This window comes from Falco rusticolus, chromosome Z (genome assembly GCF_015220075.1).
Source record: "Falco rusticolus isolate bFalRus1 chromosome Z, bFalRus1.pri, whole genome shotgun sequence".
In the NCBI taxonomy this organism is placed as follows: Eukaryota; Metazoa; Chordata; class Aves; order Falconiformes; family Falconidae; genus Falco; species Falco rusticolus.
In genome coordinates this window covers 57631239-57649777 of record NC_051210.1, presented here as the reverse complement: position 1 = coordinate 57649777, position 18539 = coordinate 57631239, and the positions used below count along the sequence as shown (strand labels likewise).

The following is an 18539-nucleotide window of genomic DNA, read 5'->3' as shown; positions in this document are numbered from 1 at the left end:
TTCTAATGAAAGCTATTATTTTTACTCCCATTTTTTTTAATTTACTCCTATTGCCCCACCATTTTTACTCCAACCAGAATGTCAAAGAACTTTATTTTTAAAGTGAAAATTTTAACTGTTGGTTCAAATACAACACAGGTACATATATTGATTCACCCCCCCAGAGGCACTTCAGGTTGTTGACTAGAAGTCTTTGCAGTAATTACTGCCCTCTTGCTTCATGGGCACAGTATCCAACAAACACAGGTTCGGCTGCTATGCCACGGCTGTTAAAATAAAGTAGAATGTGTATGATTAAATTAAACAACTAGCCCACTGTGTAGGTGGACAGATAACAGCACTCCATCTTACTCTGTGTAAGCAAAACTGTTTTGAAGAAATAACAGATGGCCTGTTTAGGGAGAAAAAAGGGCCCTATACCATTGATTGAAACAGAGAACTGTACTTAACTGAAGTTAATAGTGATTGATTAATGAAGAAATAGATGCACCAGGGTATTAGAAAACAGGTTAAAAGCTTACATTCAGGGGCTAGTTGTCTCTACATTCTGCAAAATCTATTGCTTTTATTGAATAAAAGTCATAAGAAGATGAAAATATCAATCGGTTGACATTTGCACACTCACCAACCTAAATAGTTTCCTTCATATGCAGCTCTAATTAAGTAATTTTCATTAATTTTTGAGGGAACCCAGTTTTAGTAAACAAGATTTTTCCCAGCTATGCTATCATAAATTATTCTGTGGCTTTAAAAACAAACAAGCAAAAAAACGCTGTAGCTTATGATGTGCAGGAAGATAGTCTAAAAAGATGTTTCAGGGTTAAAGTGGTTACAGTCAAAATTCCGCTTCTTGGCTATTTAAGAGCTAGACAGTACTGCTATAGTGATTTGTAGGGTAATACACACTGGTGTTTAAACTGCACTTATGAGCTGCTGTGGAAGAAACTGAATAATGAAATGGCTCAGCTGAACTGCTTGCCCCCAAGCAAGACCTGCTCTTAGTAAATGACAGGGTTGTTGTCTCAGTCTCTGGAATATATGCCCACCTTTTTGTTTCCCTTCCTCTGCAGTTTGGGCTGCTGTATTCTACAGGAAGCCGAGTTTAGATCTGAATAGCAACTTCTGCTTTCATGGTACTATTTCAACAGCAGTGACCTTGGATAGGCAGAGCTACTGTTCTTATAGTGACTGTGATCCAACTGTTAGGGAGCTCTATATACCTGCTCTTTCACTCCCTGGTACCCAGCTCTGGAGCAAACCAGAGCTGTTCATTCTACCTGGAAAGCTCCTTGGCCTGCCACAGCTGCCATGGTCTGTATATACCACGTATAAAAATGTTAGTAAGGAGATAGCCTTTTTGCCCACACTCTAAGACTACAACAACCTGGCTGATTAAATCAGCTCTTTGAGTTCACACAGTGATGAGGAAGCCCTGTATACATAAAAGGCAACAGAACTGCTGCTCCAAGGAAGGCTCATTTAATCAGCAGTAAGGGAATGGTTTCTCTAATGTTCTTCAGGTTCAAAGCCTATATAAAAGAAATAATTTTCAGGAGGACATGTCCTTTTATTAAGGTAGTCTGTTTGTAACAGGAATTGTTCAAGTTTTACGCCAACAAAGCAGTTTTAGCACCACAAAGTAGTTTAAGATCTGCTCCGTGTACTCGTGCACTTTTCCCTTAGTCTGCCCCTGCATTCTCCATCTCTCACACTTGCACTACCAGAGCAGCTGCAGCCACCTGGATCAGCTCCTTATACAGCAATACAAGTGCCAGCATTAAAGGAAGATGGAGATGCAGCAATAGTTAACCAGGCCCAGGAACTATAAAACCCTAATCTTAGAGGTACAGTCCCTGTACGCTTCACTTTTCAGTTTTATCCATGTTTTCTCTAAGCCCCACCAAGAGATGTACCATCCTGTTAAGTGCTAGGTCCTAAGTCTTTAAAGCCCTTTGATCTTGTTTTTAACATGTATTTGTTAACTCTTTCTTCATGTATCTACTTTTCTCATGACTGAGGGAGATAATTTACATAGGGTTATTTTTCGCCACCTTGAAATAAACCCAACAAGTCAAAATTTACAAGTCTTTTGGTCACTCTGTGTATATCACTATCTATACTGTAAGCTCAAAGTCAGTGATTTCAACATAATCATGCTAAGATATCTACAGGAACATGAGCAGAGTGCTTAAGTTTTAAGTGCTAACTGCCATTGTATCTTGTGCTCTAAATAGCTGATTTGTATCTCCCTTGAAATACTTCACACTGTTGGGATTTTCAGTTTCCTGTCATAAACTTCTGCAGAGAAATCAAATGACATGTTCTTGCTGCAGTCCAACTTTGCAGCAGCATTTGGGAAAACCTAAAAGGCTCTCTGACTGTATACTTCTAAAAGTGGAGTCAAACTTGGACTTCAGACCTAGAAATCACTGACTTCTAAAAGTGCAAATATACAAAGCACTAGCAGTAATTAACCAGTAACTTGTCTAGGTACTTTTCAGGAAAGAACTGCAGAGAAAAGTATGTTATGAACTGCCCTTGTTTACAGTAGCCATAAATGAATTAAAATCTATCAGACTCCTTATCCACCTCTTTCAGTCCCTATGCTAAGGTAATACCTGAAAGAATATAGCTTGCTAAAGCTCACCTCTCATGCACAGCTCCACTTGATTGCCTGCTGCAGGTCTTTAATTATGATTTATAATAAATAATCTAAAACTTTTTTTAAAGTCTATTTTTTCTCCTGTGTACTCCTCCCACATACACTTTAATAACCTTTTTATCTTAAATAAGTCAATCACGGTGTTGTTTTTTCCTTTAAAGAGAGATATAGATGAGTTCTAGTATTTCACTGAAGAAAGTTAAGTTCTGAAAATGTTAGTTGCAGGCCTGTCTAGAACTCCTGTCTTAATGTATCTGTCCTCACCTTTTCTGTGGATACAAAAACCACACAGGATGACAGCTAGCTCTCCTCCCTTCATCTCCAGGCCAGTGTTCAGTCCTGTACTTGAACTCCATTGGTTATAAGGCATGAGAACCAAGCATTACTATAACTATTAATCCTACCGGAGCATGCGGCATCGATGATTAGTCAGTCTTTTATAGGCATCCTGCAAGTTGGTTACATTCCTGCTGCTCCAGAGTCTCTCCCCTACAGCACTTGCTCGAGGCCTGTAAAGATATACTAAATTTTAGAGTAGGTATGGTCTATAACCAGGAATGGATAAAAGTTTTTAATACCAGGTCTTAAACAGAAAGAAGCATCCATTTTTATAGCTGCTTACATTCAGCACAGAGCACGGTTACCACTAACATACAGTCCTGTTGGATTAATGCTCCATATAGCTAGCTTTCCAAAATTTAACAATAAAACAGTCCATACCATAATCTTGGTGTAAGGTTAGTTGCATCCACAAATTCCCCCCACAGGCAGGCTTCTCCACCTATTAAAAGCTTTTTCTGTTTTTCAGATCCTGAATTCAAAGCAGAAAGTTAGAATTTCTATTTGCTTGGAAGATGGGCATGTATCAGCAATTTCCTTTTCCAATACTGAGAGGGGACTGATGTTCAGTTGTTCGTTTTATGATATAAAATATCTATCCTGAGCACTAACTTAATGTTTTGGTAGTCTTGTTACTAAATATGAGAACCACTGGCCCATTTGCCCAGAGAACCAATTTCCCTTCTCTGTCAGAAAGGATTTTACCTTTTATCCTCTGAAGAAATTCCTCAGCCTCCTGACATTCTTCAAAGACTTCAATCCTGATTAAAACTGTTCATTCTATCACAGACAGAACATTCCTTGAAAAAGCTACATTCAAGTATTCTCCCTAATCAGGTCTGAGAGCTACCTTGCACAAAATTCAAGCCCTGGGGAAAGCATTAGATGTTTGTATCAGCTTTAGCTGGAGGGAGAGAACATGTCTTTGTCTGTAACAGTCTAACGCTCTAGAAGCTTGCTAATGTATGTACTCAATGTCTACCAGCAAACATTTTGCACAACTCTGCCCCCAGTGCATGATGCATCTGCCCACCTAGTTCAGCATCCTGTCTCATACAAGCACCACTGCCAGATGCTTGAGGAAGGTAACAATTTTCCCTGTGAGAATTGGAAAGTTGCGTATTTTTATTTGAGAATTTTCCAGAGTTCTAGCTGAAATTAAAGTCCTTTGATTACACAGTGTATCTGATCATAGTGACTGCATGACCACTCTAAATAGCCTTATTCTTTCCATTTACACCTTACTATGAACCAAAGACTTTTAATGCACAGAACATGCATAGAAAAAATGTAACAAACCAGGAAAGTTAAGTGGTTCAACACTGTAGTATTTCTTCCAGTCTTGCCCGTAACTAATGTAGTCTAAGTACCAGGGAGCTGCCAGGATAGCAGTGAACCCAGCTGCAGTGACACTGCTCAGTTCATGAGCATAGTTGTTTTCCATCCACACTTGAACTACTGTGTCTGGTTTCAGCTAAAAGGGGGAAAAAACAGAACAAAAGAAAACCCCAAAACATTAAAGACAACCCTAATTGCTGTTCCCAGGAAAGGATGACAGATTTCAAATATATGGTTTGGTTTTGTTTTTTTTCAAGAGGAACATTTTGGAAGCTACCTTTTGTAATTTCCCGTTCCCCACCCCCACCCCCCCACCCCCCAGTCTAAAGGCAAGTAGCTCTTTGCTGGTTTTAAAAACCTCACACTAGAGTGAAGCCTAGGTTATACTATAGACAGTTAATGCCCTAAGAGGGTTCCTACATGCACCAGTTATCTGACCAGCTCCAAAAAGCTGAGCACCTGGTGTTGCTAGATGAGATGCAGTTATGTGAGAAAACAAAGGTGTGAAAACTTACAGAAATTTCCCTACCCTTTACTCTGATGCTCTAAAACATGTTGTATTATGTACTCACCTGCAGAAAGCACTTCAGTGCTGGTGTTCCTGTTCCACCTGTTTTACATGTTCAACAAATGATAATTTCAAGGCAGGCCCCATACCTGGGGAGACTTGCTAAAGTGCGCAGACTTGCCTTAACTCTTAAGAGACACAACCATAACTACTTCAACAGTCCCCTTTGGAAGCCTCCCACAATATGATTATGCAAGAGTACCTTACTTACTTTCCCATCTTACCTCTGCTTTGTTATCAAACACTTCTTGCCAGACTATGTATCCTTTATTATAGGAGGAAACAATGTCCAAAACCCTAGAATTTAGAAATAAAATCATGTTTGTGAACTTCAGTGAGATCAGTACAGGCACATCACGTAGTGACATTTTCCACCCTAAGTCACATCAGGCTTTTCCCAGCACTGCATACGGGACCAAGAAAAAACAGGGTTTTCTCGTTTTGGCCTTCAGTGCTCTGCCTCGAGGAGCGTGTTCTCCCATGTAGAAGGGTATGCATGTGCAGTAACACAAAGTGATGTTCAGAACTACCAGCAACTCATACAGGTGTCTTAAGTCCATGTTATTTAAGAAACAGAGAAATAAATAGCTACAAAAACAATAGGACTTTCCCTTCCCACCCTGCATGCTGACATCACAGCAGATACCTAGCTTAACATACCCCATGCGTTCATACTGTCCATAGAACTAGCCTACACATCCTTGTTGTGTCCCACCTTTTAAAGCTGTGAACTTAACATTCAGTGTATTAAAGTCGGTAGTCCCTAATACAAAGCAGTTTTTGAAAACAGTATAGACTAACCTAAATTAGCTTCAGTACCTGCACCTGACCACCACCCTCAGATGGCAGCTGTGAAAAGCAGAGCAAAAATTAACGAAAAGAACGTACTTCTGAATATAGTAAGATTCCAGTTTAGCATAATCGATGCCAAATCCTTGCTTCTTCATGAACTCTTTCACTTCAGGGTTAGATTTCCTTAAATAACAACAACAAAACAAGAATAATTTTGCTTTGCTTTAAACCAGACTTCCCAACCATTTCCACCTACGCACAGCACCCTAGCTGGTGCCTTAGGCACACCACAGCCTGCAGAAGCAGCAGGTTAACTTGATTTAGATATACTGAAACAGCTTCATGCTAATTAGAAATAAAGCTGCCAATAGGCCTACTTCTCTGGTAGAACTACTGGAGGCCCTGTCCTGAAGCAGCCTCTGGCAGGCTGACCCAGGCTTCTAAGAGCTCTGGAGTTTCTGGCTTCTCTGCGACTTTGTGGGAAGGTTGCCAGCAGGTCTGGAAACGGCAGCCATAGTACCAGGGGATCTGCAGGAGTGACATCAAGAATTTGGGAAGATTCCCCAAAGCTAACAAGTACTTCTGTGACAAAGCATTTGTCAGAAATTGTTTCTTTTTCAAAGTTAAAGCAAGTGTTCAGATCTGATGTTACAAGAGACAAAAACTAACTAGATCAATTTGAATATCATGCAATTAGATCTGCTCCAAATTCTGTATTATTAGTTACTCCAGCAGAGATGCTCCAAAACATTCAAAATCTGCAACTAACTAAAGAACCCTATTAATAAATGCCGTGCTTGTGATACAAGCACAAAAGAGTCAGTACTGTAATACTTAATGTTAGCAGATGTTCTGGAAGACAGAACTCAATGGAAAGAACTGCTTTTCCTTTAACACAAAGCATTTAAATATTCATTATCTTACATGGTACTTTTCTACCCTGCTAGTTCTCTTTCCTGCCATGTTAATTTTCATAAAGAAATCCTTTAGAGTACCTGAACATTTGCGAAACTGCTAATCAAAGCAAAATTCTGCACAACATCACTTGCTTGTTAAGAATCACAAATGTTCTGCCTGTAAATAGCTACAGAAGTAGGAGTGGAGATCTTTGGGTTAAGCAGTGAAAACAGTCCCATGCAACTGAGTTCCCTAATTGATGGATTTAAGCAAGTTTAAGAGGCACTAGATATTTATTCTTTGAACTGTCACCATACCAACAATCGAAGTTCACTTCATCTCCTCCCAAATGAATGTATGCATCTGGAAATACACTGCTGATTTCTTTGAAGAATTTAGTCATGAAGTCATAAGTTGTATTCAAAATGGGATTTACAGGTCCAAAGGACCCAGTTGGCTGTTCTCCACTGTAACAAGGGGTGAGAAGATCTTTTTGACCTAGTAGAAACAATTAATAGAGGATATTCAGTTCCACGTTGGTATGTCAGCTTTGCTAGTGGGAAGAGGCAGTTAGCCATATTTAAAAGGTTAATATTAATGACTTGAGTGCTTATCATTCTAATTATAATCAAATAGAAGCAGGATGAAATAAAACAACTTGGCCAAGGTTGAAGAACCCTCTAACTGGAATGAGGACTCTGACTTTTAGATTTGTGATTTAACACATACTAATTTATGGAACAAGTCACTATATCTGGAAAACAGCTTCTGGATGACTACTTGAATAAAAAAAGCTTTAATGGATTTAGGAAGGAAGCCAATTAGAAGGAAGCCAAATATAATGAGTGTGCTCCAAAGGCCTCTCCTCTCTTTTTATTACTCTGCTTTGTTAACACCTAAGTAGGTGGTACATGGTTCAAGGTAGATGTCCTACATCAATCTGCTAGGAATTTACCTCTACACAAGGAAGGCTAGACAGACATCAAAACTAAGCACTGGTTCTTGGGTCAAGGTAACTGAAGGAACACAAGCCAGGATAACAAAATAGGGAAAAGTTATTATTTCTAGGTTGGAGATTCCTAAGTCCAGTTTCTTTGGTAAACTGTGGTTGCATCAGCTTCCTGGCAGTGCATTTCCTGCCCTAAGCACATTTCCCCCAAACAGAGCCCTAGTGATACATTGCTTCAACTGCCCTCCTTGCATGCCTTAAGACTTCTCTGCAGTATCTTGAATTTTAATGCAAACAAAGCATAGTTACCCAGGTTCACAGGCAAAGCCAGGACTAGCTCCTGTGCATCACATTAAAAAAAAAGCTATTATACAAGAAGTTATCAGGTACAATTGTTTTTTAGGCAAGGGACCTGAACCTTGCTCTTAATATGAATGTAGACCACTTCACATATCATCAGGCAAGAAGCTGACTTTTACTAGTGCTCTGTAACAGCAAAGACTCCATAAGATGACAGACTCGGAAATGAGTGTTCAGCAAATTTACTTTTTGTCTTGTTCCTCTGCAGTTTAAATTAGTGAGAAAGAGCCTGAGGCATCTTGCAACGTTATGGTCATATCTCCACAGGATGAGCACAAGACTCACCCTGTGGATAAAGCTAATGCTATGAAGCACTAGAAAAATCTTTACTATTTCCAGTTTAGCCAAAACCATATTATATTAATTGCAGTCAAATCACAGTCAGTGCACCCTGAACTAAGGCACAAGATTCCCTGGTCCTCGAGTACATGTAAACACCACCGCTTTCAGGACTCAAGCACTCTCTAGCAAGAGAAGCATTAGTCTGAAACCCAGAGGACAGAGCATGAAGAAGCATCCTGCTTTGCTCTGTTTTGTACACTGACAGATTACCACTTTACTAATATCCAGAAACATCAATCACTTTGAAAGAACACTCCCCAAGCAGAAATATCTACTCTAGAGACAGCAACTCATTATTTCTAGCTACTGCCCAATTACTCGAAAGCCCAGCACTGGATGGGGGCATAACAATAACATGAAGTCTGAGGCAGACAGAAAATATCTGTGCCTTCACACACACATGCAGCACAGCAAGTGTCAAGCTTTCTCCATTCACTTTAGTTCCTCTGATACGTAAAGGTCATCACCATTCCCAAGTCAGCCCCTTGCTTACCTGTTATCAAGGGCCTTCCAAGGCACTTTAAAGGCTGGTTTTTACCAAGTTCACTTGCTTGCTACACCCTAATTACGTCAGTCTTTTAACCATTAATATTCTCTTGGACATACCTTTTCCCCAAGACTGCGTGTGTCCTGGAGTATCAAACTCTGGGATAACTCTAATGCCTCTTAACCGGGCATACTCAATCACCAGACGGACGTCAGTAGGAGTGTAGATGTGGTTATAGGAGTATGCTCCCTGTAAAGTATTCACATTCAGAGACAGTTTACAAAACATTATACCAGCAGCTAATAAAACTGGGATTAAAATGTTATAATTTAGATTGTTGAGCAGTTTTACAAGTTGGCCTTTTCTGGTTTATCACATGGGCAGCTGCAATGAACTTTTCAGCTGACTAGCTGCGGGGGGGGGGGGGGGGAACCCCAAACAAAAATTAACCCCTTTTTCCACACTAAGACAAATCTCCTGAGACTGTCCATTCCTCCTTAGCTCATAGTTACTGAAAGAAACAGAAAAGCTAGCTTCTACTCCATCAGATGTTTGAAAGATGCATTTTTCAATTCTTCTGTACAGAGGCAAGTTAGTATTCCCTCCACTTCTGTATCATTAGTTCCAAAACATAGGGGCCCTTGCTACATGACATGAAAGACTAATGGAAAAATTCTGCCAAGTCAGAAAGAATGGTGTCTTCTTCCAACACCTCTGCTTGTCAGTTGATACAATACCCAATTTAGCAGGTGTATTTGTTTTGTGACACTGAATTTGGGCATTATTCCATTCCCACACAGTCAGGGACCATGACAAACTGCCCAGACTGCTACAGTTCCTACAGTTCCGTGAAACAGATGCTTGCCAAAGAGCGAAACTACATAAAGAAAAGCATCATGACTCCTCATGATTAGTAGCACCTTAAGCTTCCATTTATCTGGAAATGGTTTCCACAGCCGAGTTATTCAAAAACAGATAACGGTAAACAAAAAGCCTTTCAAAAAGATGGCTATTGAGACACTGGCCATCTCCCTCTCCAGCTGTCAGTGAGGAACAGGACAGAATTCCACAGCCATTACTAGGAAAAATAATCTGAATGCACCATGCAACATTTACAGTTTTTGAATTATAAAACTCTTCATGGCATCTGCTCAACCACTGCCTACGTAATTTTTATGAGGGTCAGATTCTAGCAAGCATTTTAAAACAGAATCACAAATCTCGTGCTTAGGTCCAGTCTACTTAATTATTCGTGCTTCATTTGGCTACTACTGTACCATGACTGAGCAATAACCTCATGATGGCTTTCATTAATTAGCAAAATTTGCTGTGAATCTTGAAATAAAGAGATACATTGCAACTATATCTATTTGAGAAAACAACTTCACTTTTGGAGCTCTTATAAGGTATGTTGTGTTTTGTAAAGTTAACTAGGTCTCAGACAGGGCAAAAGTACTACTGCAGTGGTTCCAAGCCTCGAGCTGACAGGAAACTCCCTTATATTTGTTTGAGTGGCAGGAAGTCTACCAGTTAAACAAACAAAACAACAAAAATCCGAGAAGTGTGCACATCAAGCTATTTGCATGCCATTACTGCTTGAAGGCCTGCAGACACTGCGGATCAGCATCACTAGCAAATTTGCACACAAGAGTTAGGAAGGTCATTTACCATGCATCCATTAAGGAAGACTTGAACATGGTCCACATAGACACTCAGGTAGGATCCTGAGTTTGGACCTACTGATTACTGGTCCTCTGGTACTGTTTTGCAATCAGCCAAGGCAGATGTATTGAACTGTTGGTAGGCTCTGCATTTTATTTCCATTAAATAAGTGCCAGATTTCTGCCCTCCCACTCTGCTCCAATGATGTTTACTCACCTTGTCACTTAACTCAGGGAAATAAATACTCTGGTAAGGGAATGACTGATCATCTACTATATGCCAGTGGAGAACATTGAACTTGTTAAAAGCCATGGCATCCTGTAACAAATAATGCAACACAGTCTAGTTAAGCACTTCACTCTCACAGAAAACTGATGCAAAAAGCTGGCTTTATCCCAGTACATCCTACAGGCTTAAAGCAACTGAAGGGGGGAGGAGGGGGAACCAACCAATAAGCCATACAGTGTTCCACAAATCCTAGAAGCACACAACAAAATGCACCAGCCTGTTTATACTGCTACTCCATTCCTCTGCCATCTATTTGCACCACTCCTGTTAACAAGCTCTTGATCTGATTATGCTTACACTGGCTGAAGAGGAACTACTATAAATGGTTATGAATTTCTTCCACTTCAAAACATATCTGGGTAATTCTCTATGCAACATCAGCTATTTCACCTTACAGAAAAGCTTGAACTTTTCTACCTAAATACTTTGGACTCAAAAATTAAAGAACACAAGCGAGTTCCCTACTATTTCATACATGCCTACTTACTAGTGACTTCTGCAGAATCCATTTCAAATGCATGCAAAATAAACCACGCATTTTCCCTGCAGAAGATAGTGTTCCCCTTGTGTTTTCAGTCATTAGTGTCAGCACTTCCCTTTTCTTGAAGATAATCAAGATAAACATTTAACACACATATTTCAAATTATGACTCCAGATGGATGGTTACACACATACCCCAAGTTACCCAAGTTTGTCCGTCGCTAGAAGTGGTGTGTGCTATGGGCAGACAGAATAAATGTTCTCTACATTGTTCATGACTCAGTAATTGCAACACAGTTGCTTCCAACCCCTTGCCACAATACAATTATTTCCACCCCTCTGCCTTGCTTTTCTCACCAAGCTGCATTTAAAAAAGTGATGAAATCTCTTCAGGAATTCCCACCAAATCCAAAGGAAGATTTATACTATGTCCACTCCCCCAAAATATCTCACCTGTTTTATCAGACAGCATTACATTTTAATTAACCACATGTCTTCATGCATTTCTATCAAATTAACATCTTTCCACATAGAAAATTCTACCTCCTGACCTTCACCTCTGCCACAAGGTGGACAACACCCTTCCTGGAAATACAGTACAGCAGCTGAACACAAACAAGAAATGTACCTGAACTGCTGCCTTAAGCATCTAATTACCACACGTCAGTGAAGGGATTACTGCTGCTTTTTATTAGGTTAGCCTGGATTCAAGCAGGCACAGAGGTGGGAGGAAAAGCACACTTGTCCTTAAACGAGCAAAATGCCATAAAATGCACTCTAGAAAAGTATTAGAGTGACAGGCATAATCTAAGGAAAGAAAACAGAATAGCAACAGTTACAGAAACACAAGAATGCTTAGAAATGCAAGTGTCAAAAATCAGGTTACTCTTTTGACTTTGTTGTCTCTTAGAAAAGACAATAAATACTGATACAAGTAACTACCTGAGTCTTTGAAGCACCCTCAGTTGCAAATGAAACACTACACAAACACTACTTGCTGAACAAGGACTGACCTTATAGGTAAATAAAAGTGGTAAATACCCATGGAGGGGCAGGTTTTGACCATAGTTCAAGGATGACCTCAGAAATGAAGACTGGTTTTACCTGCACTCTCTTCCTGCGCATCTTAAGCCTGCTCTGCAGAGTCAAGACAGGAAACTGCATGTTCCTCTACTCAAAGGCTCCTCCATTTCAACCCACCAAATAATCCCTACTACACTACAAGGATTTCAACAGCAGAAAAGGGGAGTACAAAACAGAAAAACTCACAGCTTCGGTTGCTATATTTATACAAACTCACCACCTTCCCATCAAGGTTGGAGTACACAGTCCTTAGTGTGCTTACTTAGGCTTTTCAGAGGAAGGTTTTCTTGGGTTTTTTTGTCTGGTTTTCTTCTTTTTGAAGTGACACAGTGAAAGAAATCAGTAGCTACCAATGAATGCTTCTGATTTCCCCCGTTGCTCTGTACTTCTTCATTAGTGGCTTGCTTTTAGCAGCCTAATACAGGACTACCAAAGCCTGGTTATTGAAAGGACTGGGATTTTCCTGCAACCACTGGCACTGAAGCTAGGACTTGCAAGGTCTCCCATGTATTGCTTGGTAACAGTTGAATGTCTCAAAACATGCTTCCAAGAAATATGTGAACTGGTTTAGGCAACAGAAAATACGGAAAACCCAAGGTACCACAAATCCCAGCCTCCTTTACAGATTTACGCAACTCCTCTCTCGCCTATCAATTACTCTCTGATGTGTGTTCTGACCTCTACTTAGCAGAGATCACTGTCCTTTTAGAAGTCAGCCAGAGAAGACAGGCTGTCCTTACATACCAGCTCCAGTTGCTACCTAAAGATTTCATTATTAATGATATAAAACTGCTCACTTACCAGGTTTGTAAGAATAGATTTCAATGGTAAATAATGCCTTGAGGTGTCTAGTAAGATTCCTCTATGAGCAAATCTTGGGAAGTCGTCGATTTCAGACTCATTGACAAGAAACTATGAGATATAAAAATCAGAATTCCTGCTTTATATTCATATTTGCAAATAGGAAATACTTTTAATTTTGTTATCAGCTTTTCAAAGATCATTTTCTGAAAAAATACTTACTGAAACTAGTAGAACTGCTGTTTCTAGAAAAGTACCTAATAAAGAACATGGTTGTCTGTTATCAGGACTGTGGTTTTAGTTAATAGCTATACTCACACTTCCATAGTCATCTTCATAAACCAACTGGCTGAAGGTTTCCAAGCCTGGTAAAAAATCCAAGAAAGAGAAAGGGAGTATAAGCTAGCACTTGTCCAGGTTTAGTTAAGTTAAAAACAGGACCAGAACTATTTACAGACACTCACATAGCTAGAAAGAATGCTCTGTAGCTGAGTTTTCTTTCTCTTTAGCATAGTTCCTTGATTGCTTAAGCACCACAGTTGAAGAAATTCTGAAGACAGAACTACTCAAACTCTCTATTATACACACATACTGAATATTAGTACTACAGCTCAGCTGTACCAAATTAATCCTTGAATAGCATGGAAGTTACTGAGGGTAAGGTAGGAATTTCATCAAAAGGTGTTAACATGCTGGTCATTTCTGCAGCTGGTGAAGTTTCTAATTTAGCATGAAAAATCTGCTAATTTAGACTAACAGTAAGAAGAGCAGACTGAAACTTCAGCATTATGGTCTTCCTGGTGATGTGTCTATCATGTCCAGTTATTAGGTGCACCAAGAGAATAATGTGTTCACACTGTAGATCAGACAGCATTTTAGCACCCAGGATTTGGTTGGCTTGGCTGATTCCAGGCACAGCAGAGTTAACTTACAGCATGCTACTGGATCTGAGATAGTGAGCATTTGGACTGAGGGTCTGACCAACATGCATCTGGGTATCCTTCTGGCCTCTACGCACAAGCTTACTTCCCATTAAGGACTGAAGACAGGCAAGGCTCAGTGGTCAGCTGGTTCTTAGTCTGCCATGGGGCCCGTGTCAGCCCAGAACAAACAGCTCTATAGGAAAATTATCAGCTTACCTCTTAAAGCACCCCATACTTCATCTGCTTTCAGTACAGCCACAGGCTCAGTTATAGTTAAATGATCTAAATAAAAACAAACAAACAAAAAAGTTATTCCTTAAGAAAGCATGATTGACAGGACAATGCTAACAAGCATTAAGGAGGCTGAGTCCCACATCTCCCTTTGTTTTTTAAATTCTGACTACTGTTGTTTTTAATGGTGGTATCATGCAGCTATTTTTCACTTATGTGCTTCTGAAGTAATGCAAGCTACTAATCAGACAGTAAACAGTTAATCAGTAAGATGATAAAACAAATATAGTACTTACTAATGGCAATGTTAATGGGCCAGAATTCCAGCCAAGTCTAACCCAACTGATTTAAAACATATCAGATGATATTTTTGCATTTAAGACATAAGTGATAAGAGATGGGTAACTAAGCCAGACCTAACTGCAAAAGTTTAATCCTCCTTTTACCTACCTTTTATAGAGATTATGCTTACCTTGTCAAGTAATATTGTTAGGTGCTTACTGTAAAGTTCTAACTCCAAAGAAAAACAAACAATCCAACCAACCCACCCCACCATCTAATAAGCACATGTATAGGGACAGTGAAATGAAATCAGGTAAGTAAAATGAAGAATGGTATCAGAAGGTATCCATAACAATCCTCCCTTTAGTTTGGGTACCGAAGTATAGTACAAAGTGCTAAAAGAAAAAAAAAAAAAGCTAAAATAATTTTGGTTTTTCATTTAAGATCATTTGGTAAATTTCAGTGAACAAATACAAATACATTTTAAATATGTTAATTATTTTTTTTAAAATCACATACATATATATGTATAGAAATACACTATAAATCTATGGATCCATATTAATATTTAAACATCAAAGCAGTAATAAACTGACCAGAGTCACACATTTGAAGCAGCAGAGGAAAAGTCAGAAGGGTAAATTGCTGTACAATGTTTTATTGGATCTGCCTCAGTATGAAAGAATGGTGGGTTGTAAGTTATACGGTTCAAACATTTATCTAAACTACAAGAGAAAAGCCGTTCAGGGACATTAAGAAAGTACCTCACGCTTCCATTTTAACGTAAGCACTGACTGTATATACTGGAAGTTCTGGGTAAGAAGGAGAACTTAGAAGACCACTGCAATCTCCACTGGTCTTTCTGTGGTAAATTGTAGCTGAGTCAGGGATTTACTTCCAAGACAGCAGGCTTTTTTCTGAACATATAACCTTAAATGAACACTGAACAGTAAATTTTATATGGCTGCTTGGAACCTTTTACGCAAGCAGGCAAGAAGCCAGCAGGGAGAAGGGCAATTAACTTGTACTGTGATTACATATCCAATATTCTTCATGGAATCCTAGAACAGTTTGGGTAGGAAGGGACCTTAACAATCATCTAGTCCCACTCCCCTGCCATGGGCAGGGGCACTTTCCGCTAGATCAGGTTGCTCAAAGTCCCAGTCTGGTCTTGAACACTTTCAGGGATGGGGCATCCAGCTTCTCTGGGCAGCTTGTTCCAGTGTCTCGCCACCTTCACATTAAAGAATTTCTTCCTAATCCCTAACCTAAATCTACCCTCTTTCAGTTATTATTACTCTTTCTATAGGATAGTCATCAACTGATCCATACCCTCTCTATTAAGAAAAGGAGCAAAGCTGCTCAATCCAGCAAGTGACTAATAACTGCGTATTTCAGTATTTGTTCCCTAAACAAGCTATCCTATTAACAGAAAATTAAAATCTTGCTGAAGCCTGGAGAGCTCAGCTTACTACATTAGGAAACCTCCATGTCATTTTTAACAGGAAACTCCTTTCCTACAGCAGAGGGAAAAACTCTGAGTGTTCTGAAGGGTGCCACCTAAGAATCCAATGATCTGACAGATTCCCTAACAGAAGGGAAGAACCAGCTTTAGCACAGATCTGAAGTTCACAAACAACATCAAAGTTCAACTAGTTGTAAAGCAGTATAACAACCTGCCTGTGACAGGAAAATTCTAAAGCGTTAGCAATTTTGCTGCTATAACCTATTTGCACTGAAATGCATGATAAACTTGCCCAAAAAGTTAAGCTACTTGGTTAAGTGTCCCCAAAAGACTGAGTAGATTTAATATCAGTACATTCTATTACAAGTCAGGTAGAATTAATCCTGCTGCTGATATATGACTTAAGATTAAAAGGATCTTTTTCTAAGGACCTGTATCCTGGATACCAAAAAACTGCCTTGCCAAGTACTGAAGATTATCTCAAGACAGAACAAGATTAACTGAATATGTTGAATTCTGTGATAACCTGTCCAGACAGAAAGCAGTATTACCCACTCGTCCTTATTTCTGTTAAAAAATTTCTCTGGTGATGAGGACTTGATTTAGAGTACTTCTCCACTCTGGATTCCAGTCACAGTACTGAAGCAACATAGCAGAACAAACCCAAGGTAACCACTGTGGTTTTAAATCCTTTCTTGTAATTAAGAAAATTCTTATTACCCTACTGATAGAAAGAAAGGGGATATATAATACTGCAAGATGAATTACAAGAAGTTCAACAAACACTTTCCAGTTTTGCTGGAAAAAACAGAAATACCATGTATGTAAGCCAGTGTTGGCAGCTTCAGTTCAAATGCTGTTATTTCTAAGCAAAGCAGCTGAACAAGCAGCGCCAGCCCTCACTCAGCTCAGCACCCTGTGCTGGAGGAAAGGGCGATCTCTGACTACGCGCAGATCTCACCATGCATAACCAGGTACAGCACAACATAGTAAGACCTCTGATTCTTAACGACTGTTACCAGAAAGGCTAGCAGCAGGCGAACGAGCTGAATGCTAGCTAACCTGTGATTTCTGCTGCTAGCCTTTCTGGTAACAGTCGTTAAGAATCAGAGGTCTTACCTGGTTATGTATGTATGGCAAGATCTGCATGTAGCCAAAGATCGCCCTTTCTTCATTATTCACTGTGGGCTGAGATTATCTTCTGGTTGCCACTGTTGTGAAACGCTCCCGAGTGCCTCGGCGAGCCTGTGACTTCCAGTTCCTTAAAAAACACCCTACTGTGACACCGGGCACGGGACGGTGAAGCAAGCGGTAACGGTGCGGCGCCAGCCGGTACTCACAGGCCTCGCTGGAGAAGAGGTGCGGGAAGCCGCGGCAGCCGGGGTCCTGGAACCCGATCACCACCTGCAGCCGCAACAGCTCGGGCCGCGCCAGGGCGCCCAGCTGCCTGCGGCCCCGCGTCCGCCGGCCGGGCCGCCCGAACACGTACTCGTAGTACCTGCCGAGGAAGCACAGTCGCCGGCGGGGCTCTGAGGTAACCGCTCCGGCCGCCCGCCGCCCCCCCCCCCGCGCCTCCGGCCCCGCCGCCCCTCACCTGCGGAAGGCGTCCTCCAGCAGACCGCAGGCCGGCCCCGCCGAGGAGCCGGCGCCGTGTACCAGCTGGAAGCGGTCGGGGGCCAGCTGCAGCTGGCGGCGGGACGTGCGGAGCCTCTGCGGCAGGGGCCACAGCGAGTCCTCCGCGGGCACGGCGCCCGAGGCCGGCTCCCACTCGGCCGGCTCGGGCTGGCTCCGCGGGGCGCCGTGCCGAAGGCTGGTGCTCACCAACACGGCGGACACGAAGAAGAGCCCCGCCAGCAGCCCGGCCAGCCCCATGGCTCTGCCCATGCCGCGGCGGGCCCCGCACCCCCGGCAGCCCCCCACCCCCGGCAGCCCGCGGCGACAGTCACACGAGGCCGCCGGGCCCCGCCTCCGCCATCACGGAGCCGGCTGGGGCGGCCTGCGCGCCCGCCCGCACACCCCGGCCCCGCCTCCTCCGCGGCCGCCGCGCCTGCGCGGCCAGGGCGGGCCCGGGGGCGGGGTCCCGGCGGGGCGGGCGGTGCGTCCCGCCGCCATGGCGGGGGGTGGGTTGCGCCGCGGTGGGGGCGCCCGAGGGAGCGGGGGCCGGGCGCTGCTGGGTCGGCAGTTCTGGCCAGGTTCATGTCTGTGCGGAACGGGCGTGGGTTGGGTTACGTGTTTATAAAGGGAGAACGAACGCATCTCTCGCACTGCTGCAGAGCAGTTTGAGCCTTAGCAGAAACTGCGTTTGAACTGGCTTTCTGCCGGCTGTGTCACAAACTGCGTTGTGACTGAGCAGGAGTCCGAGTCGCAGTGAAGTATTCTGAGCTTTAACCGAATAAACTGGGTGTTTCGGCAGACCTCAGTACAAAATTGTGGAAGCTGTTGTGAAGTGCTCAGGGGACGGATGGAGCGTTTGAAAACTGGAAGTGACCGTGGCAGGAATTCAGGCTTTAAGCCACCTCTGATGGAACAGTTCTTGCAAACACTGAAGTGCCAGGGAGCTGGCACCTGCCCGCTGTCGGTGCAGCGTGA

General features: G+C 41.9%; 1 protein-coding gene across 2 annotated transcripts; it reads right to left on the bottom strand.

Annotated features, from left to right (window-relative positions):
* Positions 1 to 23: 23 nt before the first annotated feature.
* On the bottom strand, positions 24 to 17897 carry HEXB (hexosaminidase subunit beta). 2 transcript variants are annotated; one of them, XM_037373609.1, is made up of 15 exons: positions 17545 to 17884; positions 17291 to 17448; positions 14189 to 14254; positions 13368 to 13414; positions 13050 to 13160; positions 11172 to 11285; positions 10613 to 10714; positions 8854 to 8983; positions 6914 to 7094; positions 5796 to 5882; positions 5132 to 5204; positions 4301 to 4475; positions 3383 to 3473; positions 3067 to 3171; positions 24 to 266 (listed from the first exon to the last, which is right to left on the bottom strand). In XM_037373609.1, exons 1-15 carry the CDS (start codon positions 17832 to 17834, stop codon positions 203 to 205), a joined length of 1794 nt encoding a protein of 597 aa, XP_037229506.1. In that variant the 5' UTR covers positions 17835 to 17884; the 3' UTR covers positions 24 to 202. The 2 variants fall into 2 exon arrangements, with proteins under 2 accessions (XP_037229506.1, XP_037229507.1); XM_037373610.1 differs by lacking the exon at positions 11172 to 11285 and having other exon boundaries at positions 17545 to 17897.
* Between the last annotated feature and the right edge of the window lie 642 nt (positions 17898 to 18539).